The 18,715-nt window shown below is 50.5% G+C and overlaps 2 protein-coding genes and 1 long non-coding RNA gene across 4 annotated transcripts; 1 reads left to right on the forward strand and 2 right to left on the reverse strand.

Annotated features, from left to right (window-relative positions):
* Nucleotides 1–1,188: 1,188 nt before the first annotated feature.
* On the reverse strand, nucleotides 1,189–15,117 carry C1QL2 (complement C1q like 2). The gene is made up of 4 exons (XM_053471158.1): nucleotides 15,033–15,117; nucleotides 7,630–7,728; nucleotides 3,212–3,918; nucleotides 1,189–1,385 (listed from the first exon to the last, which is right to left on the reverse strand). Exons 1-4 carry the CDS (start codon nucleotides 15,115–15,117, stop codon nucleotides 1,206–1,208), a joined length of 1,071 nt encoding a protein of 356 aa, XP_053327133.1. The 3' UTR covers nucleotides 1,189–1,205.
* Nucleotides 9,300–18,220, forward strand: STEAP3 (STEAP3 metalloreductase). Of its 2 annotated transcripts, none has more exons than XM_053471619.1 (5): nucleotides 9,300–9,348; nucleotides 15,140–15,623; nucleotides 15,857–16,384; nucleotides 16,613–16,777; nucleotides 17,914–18,220. In XM_053471619.1, the coding sequence occupies exons 2-5, from the start codon at nucleotides 15,141–15,143 to the stop codon at nucleotides 18,193–18,195; spliced, it is 1,458 nt and encodes a 485-aa protein (XP_053327594.1). In that variant the 5' UTR covers nucleotides 9,300–9,348; nucleotide 15,140; the 3' UTR covers nucleotides 18,196–18,220. The 2 variants fall into 2 exon arrangements, with proteins under 2 accessions (XP_053327594.1, XP_053327593.1); XM_053471618.1 differs by lacking the exon at nucleotides 9,300–9,348 and adding an exon at nucleotides 14,146–14,261.
* A 284-nt stretch (nucleotides 18,221–18,504) lies between these two features.
* On the reverse strand, nucleotides 18,505–18,683 carry LOC128501965 (uncharacterized). The gene is made up of 2 exons (XR_008355072.1): nucleotides 18,636–18,683; nucleotides 18,505–18,594 (listed from the first exon to the last, which is right to left on the reverse strand). It is a non-coding gene; the product is annotated as an uncharacterized LOC128501965 (long non-coding RNA).
* Nucleotides 18,684–18,715: the final 32 nt, after the last annotated feature.

The raw sequence follows: 18,715 nt of genomic DNA on the forward strand, positions 1-18,715 counted from the left end.
GGGCCCCTCATGAGCCTTATATCAGAGCCCAGCCTGGGACAAACAAAACGTGGCTTCCACGACACGGAGGGGCTGGGTCCGGGGAGAGGATCCCATTTACAAAGTACCGGTCGCAGTGTGTGGCCGCGGGGGCCACGCTTTACCATTTGAACCAATGCCATGTCAGACCCCGGCATGCATACAGTTATATACCCCCCATTGCTGTTATTTTGCACCCCATTTGCCCCGTCGCCCCCCCCCAGACTCCGGGGCCGCGGCCGAAGGGCCCTCAGAGGTCCGTCCCTGTAATGTGATCTCCATTAGAACAGATCCGTGGTCAGACGTGTCAGTTTATGCAGGAATAGAATTCACATCACGTTAGGACCTGATGAAACCTAGAACCGGCCCGGTCCCCACCGGCCCCCACCGGCCCCCACCGGAGATCGCTGAGAGTTTGACTCATAAAACAAATTATTGTCTAAAAAGTGAATTTATTGAATTTAAAGACATAACAGGAGAGAAGACAGAAACGTGGCCAGAAACTGTGAACAAAGTGACTCCTCGCGATGACCTCACATGGTGGTCTCGTGATGTCACCGCTTATGGGTCTGGCAGCAAATGGGTTAACCAGTTAAAGCAACAGCACACAAAAACAAATAAATCAGACGGGATGTATACCACGCTGCGTGGCCCAGTGAATGGGGACACGACACCAAGAGAACCCACGAGCGGAAGCAGCAGGGACCCCGAGTCGGACCCTCCTTGACTCACCGGCTCTGGGATTGGGTGTTCGGGTGAGCGTGGTCTCGCTTGGTCACTGCCGTGGACCCGGCGGGGTTAGGCAGCTGTGGGTGGCTATTCTTGAGAGTGTCGGGGAATTTGTGGGACATGACGAGCATGCGTGGCCCCTCTAGCAGGCGACCTTAAACAAGTGGCTTTTGTAGAGTATGGAGGGTGGGATCTGTGGGAGACACGCGTGGCTCCTGAAGCCCACAGGAAATGAACACCCCCCAGGGGAGTATCTGGGGCGGATGAGGCCACTGGGAGTTGATGTATGAAGAACGTGGCCTCCGTGGGTCACTAATGGGTTCTACACAAGATGATCGGTTAGACGTCTCGTGACGCTAACGTGTCTCATGAGCACAAACTGAGATTTCCACCATGAAATGTGATGCGCGGCTCTGTGGACAGACGTAGCCCCTGGACGTGGCCCCTGGACGTGGCCCCTAGTCGGGATACAGTATGAAGCCGGAGAAGGTGCTGTACTTATTGTTGTTGCCTCCGTGGGCTTTTCCTCCGTCCAGCTTGACGTAGATCTCGTCCCCCGTGTCCAGGTGGAGGACCACGCTGTTGCTCGCGTAGTCGTAGTTCTGGTCCGCGTCCTGAGCTATGGCGCTGGCTCGTACCTGCCACGAGAGGAGAGCGTCACGAGGGGTCACAGGACACCGTGGGCAGCTCGGGGGCAAAAGTGTGGGGGTTCGTGGAGAGGTTCGTGTCGTGGCAGAAAGAGAGAGAGAGAGAGGAGAAGAGAGGGGTGAGAAGAGAGGGGGAGAGACAGAAAGAGAGAGGAGGGGGAGAGAAGAGAGGGGGAGAGACTGAGAGAGAGGAGAAGATAGAGAAGAGAGGGGGGGGAGACAGAAAGATAGAGAGAGAAGAGAGGGGGAGAGACAGAGAGAGAGAGGGGAGAAGAGAGAAGAGAGGGGGAGAGACAGAAAGAGAGAGAGAGAAGAGAGGGGGAGAGACAGAGATAGAGAGAGAGAGAGAGAGGGGAGAAGAGAGAAGAGAGGGGGAGAGACAGAGAGAGAGAAACGTTATAATAAGTCACCCGAATCTGATACTAGAGGGTCAGATAAAGAGATGATTTTCCTTCAGAGAGAAGAGAAAAGGTGAGAGGGATAGAGAAAGGGAGGGAGCGAGAGAGGGAGGTAGAGGAGTAAAGTTACAACAGGAGAGGGTGATAGATAAGTGGCACAGCATCCCAGCAGAAGTGGTAGAGGGTAATACAGTGAGGGGATTAAACCTGCATGGGAGAGACATACGGCTCCTGAATAAGGTTTGAGGTTTAGGGGGGGGGGCAGATTGGGGTGGAAATGCCTCTGCTAGGGGGGTTAAAGGTTTCAATCTGGGATTTTGCTTTTAGACCCCAAAGCCCCCCTAGCAGAGGCATTTCCACCCCAATCTGCCCTTGGTCCTGGCTCCACATACAGTCCATTCATTAAGATCTTTAAAGGGCTTTTGGGGCGGATATAGCCCTGGGGGGGCTGCGGCACCCATTACCAACCGGTCCCGGACGGGCAAATGAATAACTGCCCCCCAAAGCCAGGACCAAGGTCACCCTGTAAAACACCATTTAGGTGACAAGAGCCCAAAGGGATCAGATCTGAGTCCGAATCTCCAGGATCAGAGAATAAATGGGAGACAACAGCTCCCAACATACAACATACGACATACAACACGTGAACACATGTACTATAACCAGTAACATACAACCTAAAACACGTGAAATACAACCAATAACATACAACACACAACACGTGAACACATGTACTATAACCAGTAACATACAACCTAAAACACGTGAAATACAACCAATAACATACAACACACAACACGTGAACACATGTACTATAACCAGTAACATACAACCTAAAACACGTGAAATACAACCAATAACATACAACACATCTATCCAGCAAGTCACTGAAATTGCCCCATTTTGCCCCTCATCCTGATATTTGCTCCAGAAACAGAACAAAAGCTGTACTCTACTCGCAGACCCCACATTCTGCCCCAACCTTTACCCCCAACCTGTCTGTCCTTGCACAGATCTGTCCCAGTTGCCCCTCACCTGCCCGTTCTTGCCCAGATTTGCCCCAGTTGCCCCTCACCTGCCCCAGTTGCTCAGATCTGCCCCCTTTACCAATCACCTGCCCAGTTGCCCCAGCTGTCCTGGTTGCCAGATCTGCCCCGTTTGCCCTCACCTGCCCCCGTTGCCCCCCACCTGCCCCGTTGCCCATCCCCTGCCCCCGTTGCCCCTCACCTGCCCGTTCTTGCCCAGATTTGCCCCAGTTGCCCCTCACCTGCCCCAGTTGCTCAGATCTGCCCCCTTTACCAATCACCTGCCCAGTTGCCCCAGCTGTCCTGGTTGCCAGATCTGCCCCGTTTGCCCTCACCTGCCCCCGTTGCCCCCCACCTGCCCCGTTGCCCCTCCCCTGCCCCCGTTGCCCCTCACCTGGCCGTTCTTGCACAGATCCGCCCACATGCTGGTCCCGTCGCCCCCCCGCATCAGGATGTGGTAGGTGAAGTAGTAGATGCCCGGGACGGGGCAGGTGAATTTGCCCGAGTTGGGGTCGTAATGATTCCCCGCGTTGGTCACAACGTCGTCAAACTTGAGCAGCTCGTACCCCTCGTGGGGGCTTTTCAGCCCGACATAGAAGGCGATGCGGGGTCCGGGCAGGGCAGGGGCCACAGCCCCCGAGCCCCCCGACCCCCCCGCTCTGCCCGGCTCCCCCCTCTCTCCTGGGGGGCCCCTGGCTCCTGGGGGTCCCGGCTCTCCTGGGGGTCCCCGAGCTCCCGGCTTGCCTGTCCTGCCCGGGTCCCCCTTTGGCCCCTGGATGAAGGGCGGAGGGGCCCCGCTCAGGTCCTGGAGGGCTTCCCCCGGGGTATTTGGGGGGTGGTAGGGGTCACAGATCATGCGGCAGGTGCCGAGCATCTCGTAGTGAGCCTCCCCCAGAGGGGGCAAAAGCAGCAGAGGGGTGAGCAGCAGCAGGACCATGACCACCCCGAGGGCCAGCAGCAGCCTGCGGGGGGCGAGCCCGGGGGGGGCAATGGTGCCCTGGCAGGGAGGGGCAGCCCGGCAGAGGAGACCGGCGACTGGCAGCAGCTGTACCGGCGGACACACAGCCGAGTGACAGGGAGGAGCCGGAGCAAGCAGTGGGACTGAGTATCACCCCGGGGCTGCAGGGGTTAATGATGGGGTGGGATCAGACGGGGGAGGGCAGAGAGTGAGGGGGGCATGCATGGGGTAACTGGGCAGAGACAGCCGGGGGAGGGGGGGGGGCAGAATGCAATGTCAGGGTACTACTGGGGTAACTTTATCCTTCCTGACCTACAGGAAAGGGGGGCTCTGGGGGCAGATACTCGGCACTGATTTATTGCTGTCCCAGGGGTCGCACCCAGGGGTATATTCTGTGAATTCGGGGCAGACCCCATCCTCTCTGGGTAAGTAACACTAACCCTGCAAGCAAATCAGTAAGAGGGGTATCCCTGGGGTAACAGTGTGTACAGTGCTGTGTGTATTGCTGGGGTAACAGTGTGTACAGTGATGTGTGTATTGCTGGCGTAACAGTGTGTACAGTGCTGTGTGTATTGCTGGGGTAACAGTGTGTACAGTGCTGTGCGTATTGCTGGGGTAACAGTGTGTACAGTGCTGTGTGTATTGCTGGGGTAACAGTGTGTACAGTGCTGTGTGTATTGCTGGGGTAACAGTGTGTACAGTGCTGTGTGTATTGCTGGGGTAACAGTGTGTACAGTGCTGTGTGTATTGCTGGGGTAACAGTGTGTACAGTGCTGTGTGTAATGCTGGGGTAACAGTGTGTACAGTGCTGTGTGTATTGCTGGGGTAACAGTGTGTACAGTGCTGTGCGTATTGCTGGGGTAACAGTGTGTACAGTGCTGTGTGTATTGCTGGGGTAACAGTGTGTACAGTGCTGTGTGTAATGCTGGCGTAACAGTGTGTACAGTGCTGTGCGTATTGCTGGGGTAACAGTGTGTACAGTGCTGTGTGTATTGCTGGGGAACAGTGTGTACAGTGCTGTGTGTATTGCTGGGGTAATAGTGTGTACAGTGCTGTGCGTATTGCTGGGGTAACAGTGTGTACAGTGCTGTGTGTATTGCTGGGGTAATAGTGTGTACAGTGCTGTGCGTATTGCTGGGGTAACAGTGTGTACAGTGCTGTGTGTATTGCTGGGGAACAGTGTGTACAGTGCTGTGTGTATTGCTGGGGTAATAGTGTTTACAGTGCTGTGCGCATTGCTGGGGTAACAGTGTGTACAGTGCTGTGCGTATTGCTGGGGTAATAGTGTGTACAGTGCTGTGCGTATTGCTGGGGTAACAGTGTGTACAGTGCTGTGCATATTGCTGGGGTAACAGTGTGTACAGTGCTGTGCGTATTGCTGGGGTAACAGTGTGTACAGTGCTGTGCGTATTGCTGGGGTAATAGTGTGTACAGTGCTGTGCGTATTGCTGGGGTAACAGTGTGTACAGTGCTGTGCGAATTGCTGGGGTAATAGTGTGTACAGTGCTGTGCGTATTGCTGGGGTAACAGTGTGTACAGTGCTGTGCGAATTGCTGGGGTAATAGTGTGTAGCTGTCACCCTCCGGAGTATCGGGGTCTCTCTTGCCCCTCGGTATGGGGGGTGCACGGGGGGGCTTGGCTGGCCCCGTCTTACCACCCCCTCTGCCAGTTGCCCCAAGCAGTAACTTCGGCTGCCTTTTGCCCCCCCGCCGGGTATTAATGGTTTGCGGGGCATTTGTTGATTTAATAGACGAGGGTGAGAAATAAATCATGAGCTGCTTGGGCCGCAGAGCTTACAATCTAAGAGCAGCGTTTAGAGTCAGTATCGCAGGCTTGTGTTACCCCTGAGGCGGGTGAGATTGCAGCAGCTGTGACCCCTCCGCCCCGCGTGGCAGCCGGTGCCGGGGGTCCGGTTAGCGGGAAGGACTGAACTGAATCTGTCAGCCGAGCCGCGGACCCCCAGGAGCTGACGAGGCGGTGGCCGGATTGGGTTTGACGTCTCTGATCCTGCGCAGCTTCCCTCGGTAACACGGGGCGGAATCGCTGCCCCCCAGAGCCCCCCAACTACTGCCGAGTACAACTCCCAGAACACCCAGCCGGCGGGAGGAGTGCTGAGATTGCTGGGAGTTGAAGCGACTTCAGAGCCTCAACCGCAGAGAGTCAGTCGCTGAGAACGTTCTAGAAAGTTCTAGAGTGACCCCCAATCCGAGCGCAAAGAGACCGCGAGGGAGCGAAACGCGCCGGGGGGGAAACACGAGATGGAGAGCCTGGGGAACGGAAGTAAGTTTTACTTTAGCGAGAGGTAGGTTGATAAGTGGAACAGCCTCCCAGCAGAAGTGGTAGAGAGTAATACAGTGGGGGTTTCTGTTACCCCAGATGGGTAATTATCAGTCCGTATAGAAAAGGGGTTTCTGCACTCAAATAATGCGAAAGCCTCACGCCGAAGGGCCCCAGAGCCCCTGGTGCTTCAGTGAATCATTTGGCTGCTACCACCTGCACACCACCCACTGCACTGTCTGGACTACTCCATGCAGGGTCAGGTGTTCAGCTCAGTGATGTTGGCATACGTGCCTCCTGCAATGGCTTCTCACCCAGTCCTGTGATTTCATCCCAAAATTGTATTCATTTAGTGTCGACACTCTGCTGGCTGTAATGAGCTGCTGCTGTGGCAACGATCCGCTCGCCGATGACACGTTTCCTTTGAGGTCTTTGGGCTCGCAGTGGATTTTTATTCTATATATATATTATTATTATTATTATTATTATTATTATTATTATATTATTGTATATATTATTAAATATTATATCATTGTCATTATATACATTATTTTATTATTATTATTATATTATTATTATATATTATTATTATTATATTATTATATATATATTATTATATTATTATTGTATATATTATTAAATATTATATCATTGTCATTATATACATTATTTTATTATTATTATTATATTATTATTATATATTATTATTATTATTATATTATTATTATTATTATATTATTATATTATTATTGTATGTATTATTATATTATTATTATAATATTATTATTATTATATTATTATTATTATTATTATTATTATTATTATTATATTATTGTATATATTATTAAATATTATATCATTGTCATGATATACATTATTTTATTATTATTATTATTATATTATTATATATATATTATTATATTATTATTGTATATATTATTATATTATTATTATATTATTATTGTATATATTATTAAATATTATATCATTGTCATTATATACATTATTTTATTATTATTATTATATTATTATTATATATTATTATTATTATTATTATATTATTATTATTATTATATTATTATATTATTATTGTATGTATTATTATATTATTATTATAATATTATTATTATTATATTATTATTATTATTATATTATTGTATATATTATTAAATATTATATCATTGTCATGATATACATTATTTTATTATTATTATTATTATATTATTATATATATATTATTATATTATTATTGTATATATTATTATATTATTATTATATTATTATTGTATATATTATTAAATATTATATCATTGTCATTATATACATTATTTTTTATTATTATTATATTATTATTGTATATATTATTATATTATTTTTATATTATTATTATATTATTATTGTATATATTATTAAATATTATATCATTGTCATTATATACATTATATTATTATTATTATTATTATTATATTTTTGTTATTTTTATTATAATATATTATATTATTATATATTGTTAGGATTATTATTATATATTGTTATATGATATACCCCAGGGAGGGGTATTAGATGTACCCATTTACCAGAAGCCACATCACCTGATAAGGAGCCCAGACCCAGAGCTGGCCGCTGACACCCGGCTGGGGGCCACTGATATGGCTGCCGGTGCGCGTGGACCCCGCCTGCCGGGACAGATAACACGCAAACACCACGGAAACTTACTGCTGTCACCAAGTTACAACAACATCACAAACAGTAACAACAGCTTAACAATATACAAAGATACAGCGTCATGCACACACAGTATCACACACAGTGTCACGAACACACACAGTATCACACACAGTGTCACACACACACACAGTATCACACACAGTGTCACACACACAGTATCACACACACAGTATAACACACAGTGTCACACACACAGTATCACACACAGTGTCACACACACACACACAGTATCACACACAGTGTCACACACACAGTATCACACACACAGTATAACACACAGTGTCACACACACAGTATCACACACAGTGTCACACACACAGTATCACACACACAGTATAACACACAGTGTCACACACACAGTATAACACACAGTGTCACACACACAGTATCACACACAGTGTCACACACACAGTATCACACACACAGTATAACACACAGTGTCACACACACAGTATCACACACAGTGTCACACACACAGTATCACACACACAGTATCACACACAGTGTCACGCACACACACAGTATCACACACAGTGTCACACACAGTGTCACGCACACACACAGTATCACACACAGTGTCACACACACACAGTATCATGCACACAGTATCACACACACAGTGTCACACACACAGTGTCACACTCATACACAGTGTCACACACACACAGTATCACACACACAGTATAACACACACACTGTTATTATGGATCAACACATACAGCATCACACCCTGCTGTATTACACACACACACAGTATCACACCCTGCTGTATTACACACACACACAGTATCACACCCTGCTGTTTCACACACACATAGTATCACACCCTGCTGTTTCACACATAGTTTCACACAAGTTAACACACACACAGTATCACACACATATAGCAGCACATCCTATTGTATCACACACACACACATACAGTATCACACACACACTGTTATTATGTATCACACCCTGCTGTATCACACCCTGCTGTATCACACCCTGCTGTATCACACACATATAGCAGCACACACCGTATCACACACACTGTTATTATGTATCACACCCTGCTGTATCACACACACTGTTATTATGTATCACACCCTGCTGTATCACACACACTGTTATTATGTATCACACCCTGCTGTATCACACCCTGCTGTATCACACACATATAGCAGCACACACTGTATCACACACACTGTTATTATGTATCACACCCTGCTGTATCACACACACTGTTATTATGTATCACACCCTGCTGTATCACATACACTGTTATTATGTATCACAGCCTGCTGTATCACACCCTGCTGTATCACACCCTGCTGTATCACACACATATAGCAGCACACACTGTATCACACACACTGTTATTATGTATCACACCCTGCTGTATCACACACACTGTTATTATGTATCACACCCTGCTGTATCACACACACTGTTATTATGTATCACAGGTTGTTATACTTTCTCACACATTTGTAACTTTGAATCACTCTCAGAGCCCCGCCCCTCGCCCCGCCCCTCCCCTGGTTCCCCGCCCTCGGTTTTGCCGTTTTGGAAACACGCGGAAGCAGGTCAGTGAGGACACGGGGGCCCAAGCAACTACCCCCCGGGTATCTAATCATACTGTACCCCCATATAGTGTCCCCCCAGTGTATCTAATCATACTGTACCCCCATATAGTGCCCCCCCGGGTATCTAATCATACTGTACCCCCATATAGTGCCCCCCAGTGTATCTAATCATACTGTACCCCCATATAGTGCCCCCCAGTGTATCTAATCATACTGTACCCCCATATAGTGCCCCCCCAGTGTATCTAATCATACTGTACCCCCATATAGTGCCCCCCAGTGTATCTAATCATACTGTACCCCCATATAGTGCCCCCCCCGGGTATCTAATCATACTGTACCCCCATATAGTGCCCCCCAGTGTATCTAATCATACTGTACCCCCATATAGTGCCCCCCCCGGGTATCTAATCATACTGTACCCCCATATAGTGTCCCCCCAGTGTATCTAATCATACTGTACCCCCATATAGTGCCCCCCCCGGGTATCTAATCATACTGTACCCCCATATAGTGCCCCCCAGTGTATCTAATCATACTGTACCCCCATATAGTGCCCCCAGGGTATCTAATCATACTGTACCCCCATATAGTGCCCCCAGGGTATCTAATCATACTGTACCCCCATATGGTGCCCTCTCCAGGGTATCTTATCATACTGTACCCCCATATAGTGCCCCTAGGGTATCTAATCATACTGTACCCCCATATAGTGCCCCCCCAGTGTATCTTATCATACTGTACCCCCATATAGTGCCCCCCCAGGGTATCTAATCATACTGTACCCCCATGTAGTGCCCCCCGGGTATCTAATCATACTGTACCCCCATATAGTGCCCCCAGGGTATCTTATAATACTGTACCTCCATATAGTGCCCCCCTGTGTATCGTATCATACTGTACCCCCATATAGTGCCCCCAGGGTATCTAATAATACTGTACCCCCATATAGTGCCCCCTAGGGTATCTAATAATACTGTACCCCCATATAGTGCCCCCAGGGTATCTAATAATACTGTACCCCCATATAGTGCCCCCCAGTGTATCGTATCATACTGTACCCCCATATAGTGCCCCCAGGGTATCTAATCATACTGTACCCCCATATAGTGCCCCCTAGGGTATCTAATCATACTGTACCCCCATATAGTGCCCCCAGGGTATCTTATCATACTGTACCCCCATATAGTGCCCCCAGGGTATCTAATCATACTGTACCCCCATATAGTGCCCCCCTCAGGGCATCTAATCATACTGCTCCCCGCCTATAGAGTGCCCCCTTTTAGGGTATATTATCGATTGTACCCCTGTAGCCCTGCCAGCCCTGCTCAGGCGCATTGGGGTTATAGAGTCAAAGACTTTAGGATGATCTCATCACATTCCACCCGTTGCCATAGTGAGTTTTGAGTGCGATGCTCTGTTATTGCCCCGGTTTGAGTGCGATGCTCTGTTATTGCCCCGGTTTGAGTGCGATGCTCTGTTATTGCCCTGGTTTGAGTACGATGCTCTGTTATTGCCCCGGTTTGAGTGCGATGCTCTGTTATTGCCCCGGTTTGAGTGCGATGCTCTGTTATTGCCCCGGTTTGAGTGCGATGCTCTGTTATTGCCCCGGTTTGAGTGCGATGCTCTGTTATTGCCCCGGTTTGAGTGCGATGCTCTGTTATTGCCCCGGGTTGAGTGCGATGCTCTGTTATTGCCCCGGTTTGAGTGCGATGCTCTGTTATTGCCCCGGTTTGAGTGCGATGCTCTGTTATTGCCCCGGGTTGAGTGCGATGCTCTGTTATTGGCCCGGTTTGAGTGCGATGCTCTGTTATTGCCCCGGTTTGAGTGCGATGCTCTGTTATTGCCCCGGTTTGAGTGCGATGCTCTGTTATTGCCCCGGTTTGAGTGCAATGCTCTGTTATTGCCCCGGTTTGAGTGCGATGCTCTGTTATTGGCCTGGTTTGAGTGCGATGCTCTGTTATTGCCCCGGGTTGAGTGCGATGCTCTGTTATTGCCCCGGTTTGAGTGCGATGCTCTGTTATTGCCCCGGTTTGAGTGCGATGCTCTGTTATTGCCCCGGGTTTGAGTGCGATGCTCTGTTATTGCCCGGGGTTGAGTGCGATGCTCTGTTATTGGCCCGGTTTGAGTGCGATGCTCTGTTATTGCCCCGGTTTGAGTGCGATGCTCTGTTATTGCCCCGGTTTGAGTGCGATGCTCTGTTATTGCCCCGGGTTGAGTGCGATGCTCTGTTATTGCCCCGGTTTGAGTGCGATGCTCTGTTATTGGCCCGGTTTGAGTGCGATGCTCTGTTATTGCCCCGGTTTGAGTGCGATGCTCTGTTATTGCCCCGGGTTGAGTGCGATGCTCTGTTATTGCCCCGGTTTGAGTGCGATGCTCTGTTATTGCCCCGGGTTTGAGTGCGATGCTCTGTTATTGCCCCGGTTTGAGTGCGATGCTCTGTTATTGCCCCGGGTTGAGTGTGATGCTCTGTTATTGCCCCGGTTTGAGTGCGATGCTCTGTTATTGCCCCGGGTTGAGTGCGATGCTCTGTTATTGCCCCGGGTTGAGTGCGATGCTCTGTTATTGCCCCGGTTTGAGTGCGATGCTCTGTTATTGCCCCGGTTTGAGTGCGATGCTCTGTTATTGCCCCGGGTTTGAGTGCGATGCTCTGTTATTGCCCCGGGTTGAGTGCGATGCTCTGTTATTGCCCCGGTTTGAGTGCGATGCTCTGTTATTGCCCCGGGTTGAGTGCGATGCTCTGTTATTGCCCCGGGTTGAGTGCGATGCTCTGTTATTGCCCCGGTTTGAGTGCGATGCTCTGTTATTGCCCCGGTTTGAGTGCGATGCTCTGTTATTGCCCCGGTTTGAGTGCGATGCTCTGTTATTGCCCCGGTTTGAGTGCGATGCTCTGTTATTGCCCCGGTTTGAGTGCGATGCTCTGTTATTGCCCCGGGTTGAGTGCGATGCTCTGTTATTGCCCCGGTTTGAGTGCGATGCTCTGTTATTGCCCCGGTTTGAGTGCGATGCTCTGTTATTGCCCCGGGTTGAGTGCGATGCTCTGTTATTGCCCCGGTTTGAGTGCGATGCTCTGTTATTGCCCCGGTTTGAGTGCGATGCTCTGTTATTGGCCCGGTTTGAGTGCGATGCTCTGTTATTGCCCCGGTTTGAGTGCGATGCTCTGTTATTGCCCCGGTTTGAGTGCGATGCTCTGTTATTGCCCCGGGTTGAGTACGATGCTCTGTTATTGCCCCGGTTTGAGTGCGATGCTCTGTTATTGCCCCGGTTTGAGTGCGATGCTCTGTTATTGGCCCGGTTTGAGTGCGATGCTCTGTTATTGCCCCGGTTTGAGTGCGATGCTCTGTTATTGCCCCGGGTTGAGTACGATGCTCTGTTATTGCCCCGGTTTGAGTGCGATGCTCTGTTATTGCCCCGGTTTGAGTGCGATGCTCTGTTATTGCCCCGGTTTGAGTGCGATGCTCTGTTATTGCCCCGGTTTGAGTGCGATGCTCTGTTATTGCCCCGGGTTGAGTGCGATGCTCTGTTATTGGCCCGGTTTGAGTGCGATGCTCTGTTATTGCCCCGGTTTGAGTGCGATGCTCTGTTATTGCCCCGGTTTGAGTGCGATGCTCTGTTATTGGCCCGGTTTGAGTGCGATGCTCTGTTATTGCCCCGGTTTGAGTGCGATGCTCTGTTATTGCCCCGGGTTGAGTGCGATGCTCTGTTATTGCCCCGGTTTGAGTGCGATGCTCTGTTATTGGCCCGGGTTGAGTGCGATGCTCTGTTATTGCCCCGGTTTGAGTGCGATGCTCTGTTATTGCCCCGGTTTGAGTGCGATGCTCTGTTATTGCCCCGGTTTGAGTGCGATGCTCTGTTATTGCCCCTGTTTGAGTGCGATGCTCTGTTATTGCCCCGGTTTGAGTGCGATGCTCTGTTATTGCCCCGGTTTGAGTGCGATGCTCTGTTATTGCCCCGGTTTGAGTGCGATGCTCTGTTATTGCCCCGGTTTGAGTGCGATGCTCTGTTATTGCCCCGGTTTGAGTGCGATGCTCTGTTATTGCCCCGGTTTGAGTGCGATGCTCTGTTATTGCCCCGGTTTGAGTGCGATGCTCTGTTATTGCCCCGGTTTGAGTACGATGCTCTGTTATTGCCCCGGTTTGAGTGCGATGCTCTGTTATTGCCCCGGTTTGAGTGCGATGCTCTGTTATTGCCCCGGTTTGAGTGCGATGCTCTGTTATTGCCCCGGTTTGAGTGCGATGCTCTGTTATTGCCCCGGTTTGAGTACGATGCTCTGTTATTGCCCCGGTTTGAGTGCGATGCTCTGTTATTGCCCCGGTTTGAGTGCGATGCTCTGTTATTGCCCCGGTTTGAGTGCGATGCTCTGTTATTGCCCCGGTTTGAGTGCGATGCTCTGTTATTGCCCCGGTTTGAGTGTGATGCTCTGTTATTGCCCCGGTTTGAGTGCGATGCTCTGTTCTGCATCTGTTCTGAAGAGCTTGCAATTAGCAGCTCACCTACTCAGTGCTGCCCCCCACACTGTGTGCGACAGATAAACCCCCCCGCGGATGGATTGGGACGGGAGTTGGGCTCTGATAGGGCAATAAATGGCACAGGTGGGGGGCATTGGCCCACCGGGGCTTTGCCCGACTGCATGCGCCGCTCAGTGACATGAAACATGCGTGTCCTCTAAACATCGCCCCCCGCAGTCACCCTCCCGACCACCCGATATCTGACATCAGAGGGCAGCGTCCTGCCGACTATCTGGGTGTCAAATACCCCGTATCGAGGGCCGGACCCGGACACGCCCCGCGCATGTTGCAGGGTCAGCATGTGCAGCCGGCCGCTCAGCGGTGATAAAGCCGGCAGCCGGCAGAGAGACAGACAGACAGCTTCCAGCGCCAGGCCACCCTCCAGACCCGCGCATGGACTGAGTGGTAAGACCCCGACCCATCAGACATAAAAATGGGGTGTAAAGTGACCCCGTCTGCCCCTCAGGGGTAAGAACAGGAAAATCCTCCGCTGGCATCGATTTCGGGATAACGTCGCCACGGAGACCCGACTGCTCCTCGATTATTATTATTTTCACTTATTTCCTTAATTATTACAGTAACCCCCCCCCGGGGTAATTCCCTGCCGGGAGTCTCCAGCAAGAGGGGTAAATGCCCCCCAGGTAGCCGCAGCTCACGGCTGTTTAGATTGTAAGCTCTTTTGGACAGTCCTTTGCATATCTTGTAGGTAGCTGCCGGTGCCGCCTTCCTGATGATTTCCCGGTTAACATGCCCAGTTGTGTGCGTTGTGTGTACGCTGTATGTGTGGTGTGTGTTTTGTACATTGTGTGAGTTGTGTGTATGATGTGTGTGTTTTGTACACTGTGTGTGTACGTTGTGTGTACGCTGTGGGTATATTGTGTGTTTTGTGTGTACGCTGTGTATGCTGTGTGTATGTTTGTGTGTACGCTGTGTATGTTGTGTACGCTGTGTGTTGTGTGTACGCTGTGTGTGTTGTGTACGCTGTGTGTACGTTGTGTGTACGCTGTGTATGGCGCGTTGAATTTAAATCCCCATTGAATGAGCAGAGCCGGCGCGTGGCGTGGGGTGGTGGGTTGCGTGAAGATGCGTGTGATGGGAGTTGAAGTTGTGCCGTGGGGTACACCGGGGGATGGGTTCCCCCAAAGCTGTATATCCAATGCCACGTTGGGGCCGTACGGTGTCCGCACCGCCGGGGCGGGTATTTACTGCTGGCAGAGGGGTAATTGGGAAAGAGCACAGGCCACGCGAGTCCCCCGTTCATCGCTCTCGGTTGTCTCTCGCAGCATGGTGCAGTCAGACATGGCGAAGCCCCTGCTGTCCGCTGATCCCGTGGAAGGCGCCACGCCGCGCGTCCTGCCGCACGGAGACACCGTCGGGATCCTGGGTTCCGGAGACTTCGCCCGGTCGCTGGCCGCCCGCCTGCTCTTCGCGGGGTTCAAGGTGGTGGTCGGGAGCAGGAACCCCAAGCGAAGCGCGGCGCTGTTCCCGGCGGAGGTGGAGGTCACGCTGCAGGAGGACGCGGCGAAACGCGCCGACCTGCTGTTCGTGGCCATGTTCCGAGAGCATTATCCCACGCTGAGCCGCTTCTCGGACGCGCTGGCGGGGAAAGTCCTGGTCGACGTCAGCAACAACCACGAGATTAACCTCCACGGGGAGTCCAACGCCGAGTATCTGGCCTCCCTCCTGCCAAAATGCCACGTGGTGAAAGGGTTCAACGTGGTGTCAGCCTGGGCCCTGCAGTCCGGACCCCAAGACGGTAACAAGCAGGTGAGAGCGTTCTGTAACACTGTGATGTCATAGCGTAACGTTAAAGGCGTGATGTCATTAATTGATTGGATATTACGATGAGAACATGCGGTATCCTTAAGGTGGTCTCGGGGGGGGACATACTTCTATGACAGACACAGACCCCCAGGAACCCTTCCCTAGAGCTCCAGGAATGGAGAAGACGGCCGGTTACAGACCGTTGACCCTCTGATACCGACCCGTTGCCGTTTCAGGTGCTGATCTGCTCTGACAGTCCCGAGGCCAGGAGCCGCGTCTCGTTGGTGGCCCGCGGGATGGGGTTCATTCCGGTGGATATGGGGGCCCTGTGTGCGGCTCGTGACATCGAGAACGTCCCTCTGCGCCTCCTGCCCTCCTGGAAAATGCCCGTCCTGCTCGCCGCCGGCCTCTTCGTCTTCTTCTATGGTTATAATTTTGTGCGCGGAGTCCTGCACCCGTACCTCGTGGAGAAGAAGAACGCTTTCTACACGATGCCCGTCAAGTTGGTGAACGTCACCCTTCCCTGCGTGGCCTACGTCCTGCTGTCCCTGGTTTACTTGCCGGGAATCCTGGCCGCGTTTTACCAGCTGCATTACGGCACCAAGTACCGGCGCTTCCCCGGCTGGCTGGACGGGTGGCTGAAGCACCGGAAGCAGATGGGGCTGACCAGTTTCTTCTGCGCGTCTCTGCATGCCGTCTACAGCCTGTGCTTGCCCATGCGCCGCTCCGCTCGCTACCTCCTCATTAATGAAGCTGTGAAGCAGGTGAGAGCCGTCCCCCGAGGAGCGGGGGGTCTGGGGGGGGCGTTTGTACCCCACGTTTCAATCTGCCCCTTTTATGAGAATAAGCAGCGGCGACTGCGGCCCTTTTAGATCCAGTCAAGGGGCGCGGTGGGGCAGATGCCGAGGGGGCATTATTAATACCCTCCAGGTCCCCGCGGAATCAGCGTAGCCGAGTGCCCCGCGTGATCCTCATCTCCTTGCCCCGTTTAGATGAAGGCGAACGCGAGCGGCGTCTGGGTGGAGGAGGAGGTCTGGAGGATGGAGATTTACGTCTCTCTGGGGATCATCGCGCTCGGCACCCTCGCCATCCTCGCCGTCGCTTCCTTACCGTCCGTCGGAAACTCGCTCAACTGGAGAGAATTCAGCTTCATCCAGGTGAGTTTGGTGATTTTGGTCACCGGCCCAAAAGTCGTAAAATCGCTGATCTCTGATTGGTCGGAAAGTTCCAGCCGTTTAAACGCCGCGGGCAGCGCTTGTAGAGATATTTCTAATAAATATCACAATATCCTCCCGTTGTACAGCGCTGCGGAGTATGACGGCGATATATAAATAATAATAACACACATTGTACAGCGCTGCGGAGTATGACGGCGATATATAAATAATAATAACACATTGTACAGCGCTGCGGAGTATGACGGCGATATATAAATAATAATAACACATTGTACAGCGCTGCGGAGTATGACGGCGATATATAAATAATAATAACACATTGTACAGCGCTGCGGAGTATGACGGCGATATATAAATAATAATAACACACATTGTACAGCGCTGCGGAGTATGACGGCGATATATAAATAATAATAACACATTGTACAGCGCTGCGGAGTATGACGGCGATATATAAATAATAATAATAACACATTGTACAGCGCTGCGGAGTATGACGGCGATATATAAATAATAATAACACGCATTGTACAGCGCTGCGGAGTATGACGCCGATATATAAATAATAATAACACGCATTGTACAGCGCTGCGGAGTATGACGCCGATATATAAATAATAACACATTGTACAGCGCTGCGGAGTATGACGGCGATATATAAATAATAATAACACACATTGTACAGCGCTGCGGAGTATGACGGTGATATATAAATAATAATAACACATTGTACAGCGCTGTGGAGTATGACGGCGATATATAAATAATAATAATAACACACATTGTACAGCGCTGCGGAGTATGACGGCGATATATAAATAATAATAACACACATTGTACAGCGCTGCGGAGTATGACGGCGATATATAAATAATAATAACACACATTGTACAGCGCTGCGGAGTATGACGGCGATATATAAATAATAATAATAACACATTGTACAGCGCTGCGGAGTATGACGGCGATATATAAATAATAATAACACATTGTACAGCGCTGCGGAGTATGACGGCGATATATAAATAATAACACACATTGTACAGCGCTGCGGAGTATGACGGCGATATAAAATGCATCTGTTTTAACTCCTGAACCCGTTTTTGTCCTCGCAGTCGAAGCTGGGATTTGCCGCGCTGATACTCGGCACTCTACACACGCTCACGTTCGGCTGGAGACGCGCGTTTCTCCGCTCTCACTACAAGTTCTTCCTGCCCCCGACCTTCACGCTCACCCTCGCAGTCCCCTTTGCTATTATTTTGGGGAAGATGGTGCTCCTCCTGCCGTGTGTCGACACGAGGCTGACGCTGATCCGCAGAGGATGGGAAAAGGGAAGACGCGTGACGTTCGCTGCGCAAACCGACGCCGAATTAGCCCAAAGTGCGAGCAGCGTTTAGATAACCCTGCCCCAAAAAGGGCAAATAACAGGTTTCCAGAAATGCACTATTTACCCCCCCACACACACACACACACACAAGATTACGGGTAACAATGAACGCTGGCAATGGGCACAGATGCCGCTGAACCCCCCTGGAGCCGACATCCGGACCTCTAGTGCCACCTCCGGGGTAATTATAGAAGATGCTGCGCGACCCAAAGCCCCCACGGATAATTCTTTTGCCCCGGCGGCATTGGGACTGCAGCTTTAATTTAACGGCAGAACCATGAATTCTAGTTTAAGGACGACGCGGGAGGTATTTGGGCCGAGGCGGTATTTGAAGGGTATCTCCTGTCAGGGTTTGCCCCCAACTGCCTGACATCACCATCCGTATGATGTCATTGAGCTCAGCGCTGTACTGGGACATAAAACGAGCGGAATTAGGACCCCGTGAGGAACAGCAGACCGGATCGACGAGTTCCTCTGAGGCGGCTCAGGAATAACGTGCCGGCACACGCGGGGCTCACGGAGTCGGCACA

This window comes from Spea bombifrons, chromosome 7, assembly GCF_027358695.1.
Source record: "Spea bombifrons isolate aSpeBom1 chromosome 7, aSpeBom1.2.pri, whole genome shotgun sequence".
Classification (NCBI taxonomy): Eukaryota; Metazoa; Chordata; class Amphibia; order Anura; family Pelobatidae; genus Spea; species Spea bombifrons.

Excerpts from the sequence above, each read along its gene's own strand:
- STEAP3 (XM_053471619.1), top strand. The coding sequence starts at position 15,141 with ATGGTGCAGTCAGACATGGCGAAGCCCCTGCTGTCCGCTGATCCCGTG. Across the intron at positions 16,385-16,612 it reads TTAATGAAGCTGTGAAGCAG|ATGAAGGCGAACGCGAGCGG; the intron begins GTGAGAGCCGTC and ends TGCCCCGTTTAG. Across the intron at positions 16,778-17,913 it reads GAGAATTCAGCTTCATCCAG|TCGAAGCTGGGATTTGCCGC; the intron begins GTGAGTTTGGTG and ends TTGTCCTCGCAG.
- C1QL2 (XM_053471158.1), bottom strand. The coding sequence starts at position 15,117 with ATGAACGGGGGACTCGCGTGGCCTGTGCTCTTTCCCAATTACCCCTCT. Across the intron at positions 7,729-15,032 it reads GCCCCGGCGGTGCGGACACC|GCGGGGTCCACGCGCACCGG; the intron begins GTACGGCCCCAA and ends CTGTCCCGGCAG. Across the intron at positions 3,919-7,629 it reads ATCAGGTGATGTGGCTTCTG|TCCCACTGCTTGCTCCGGCT; the intron begins GTAAATGGGTAC and ends GGTGATACTCAG.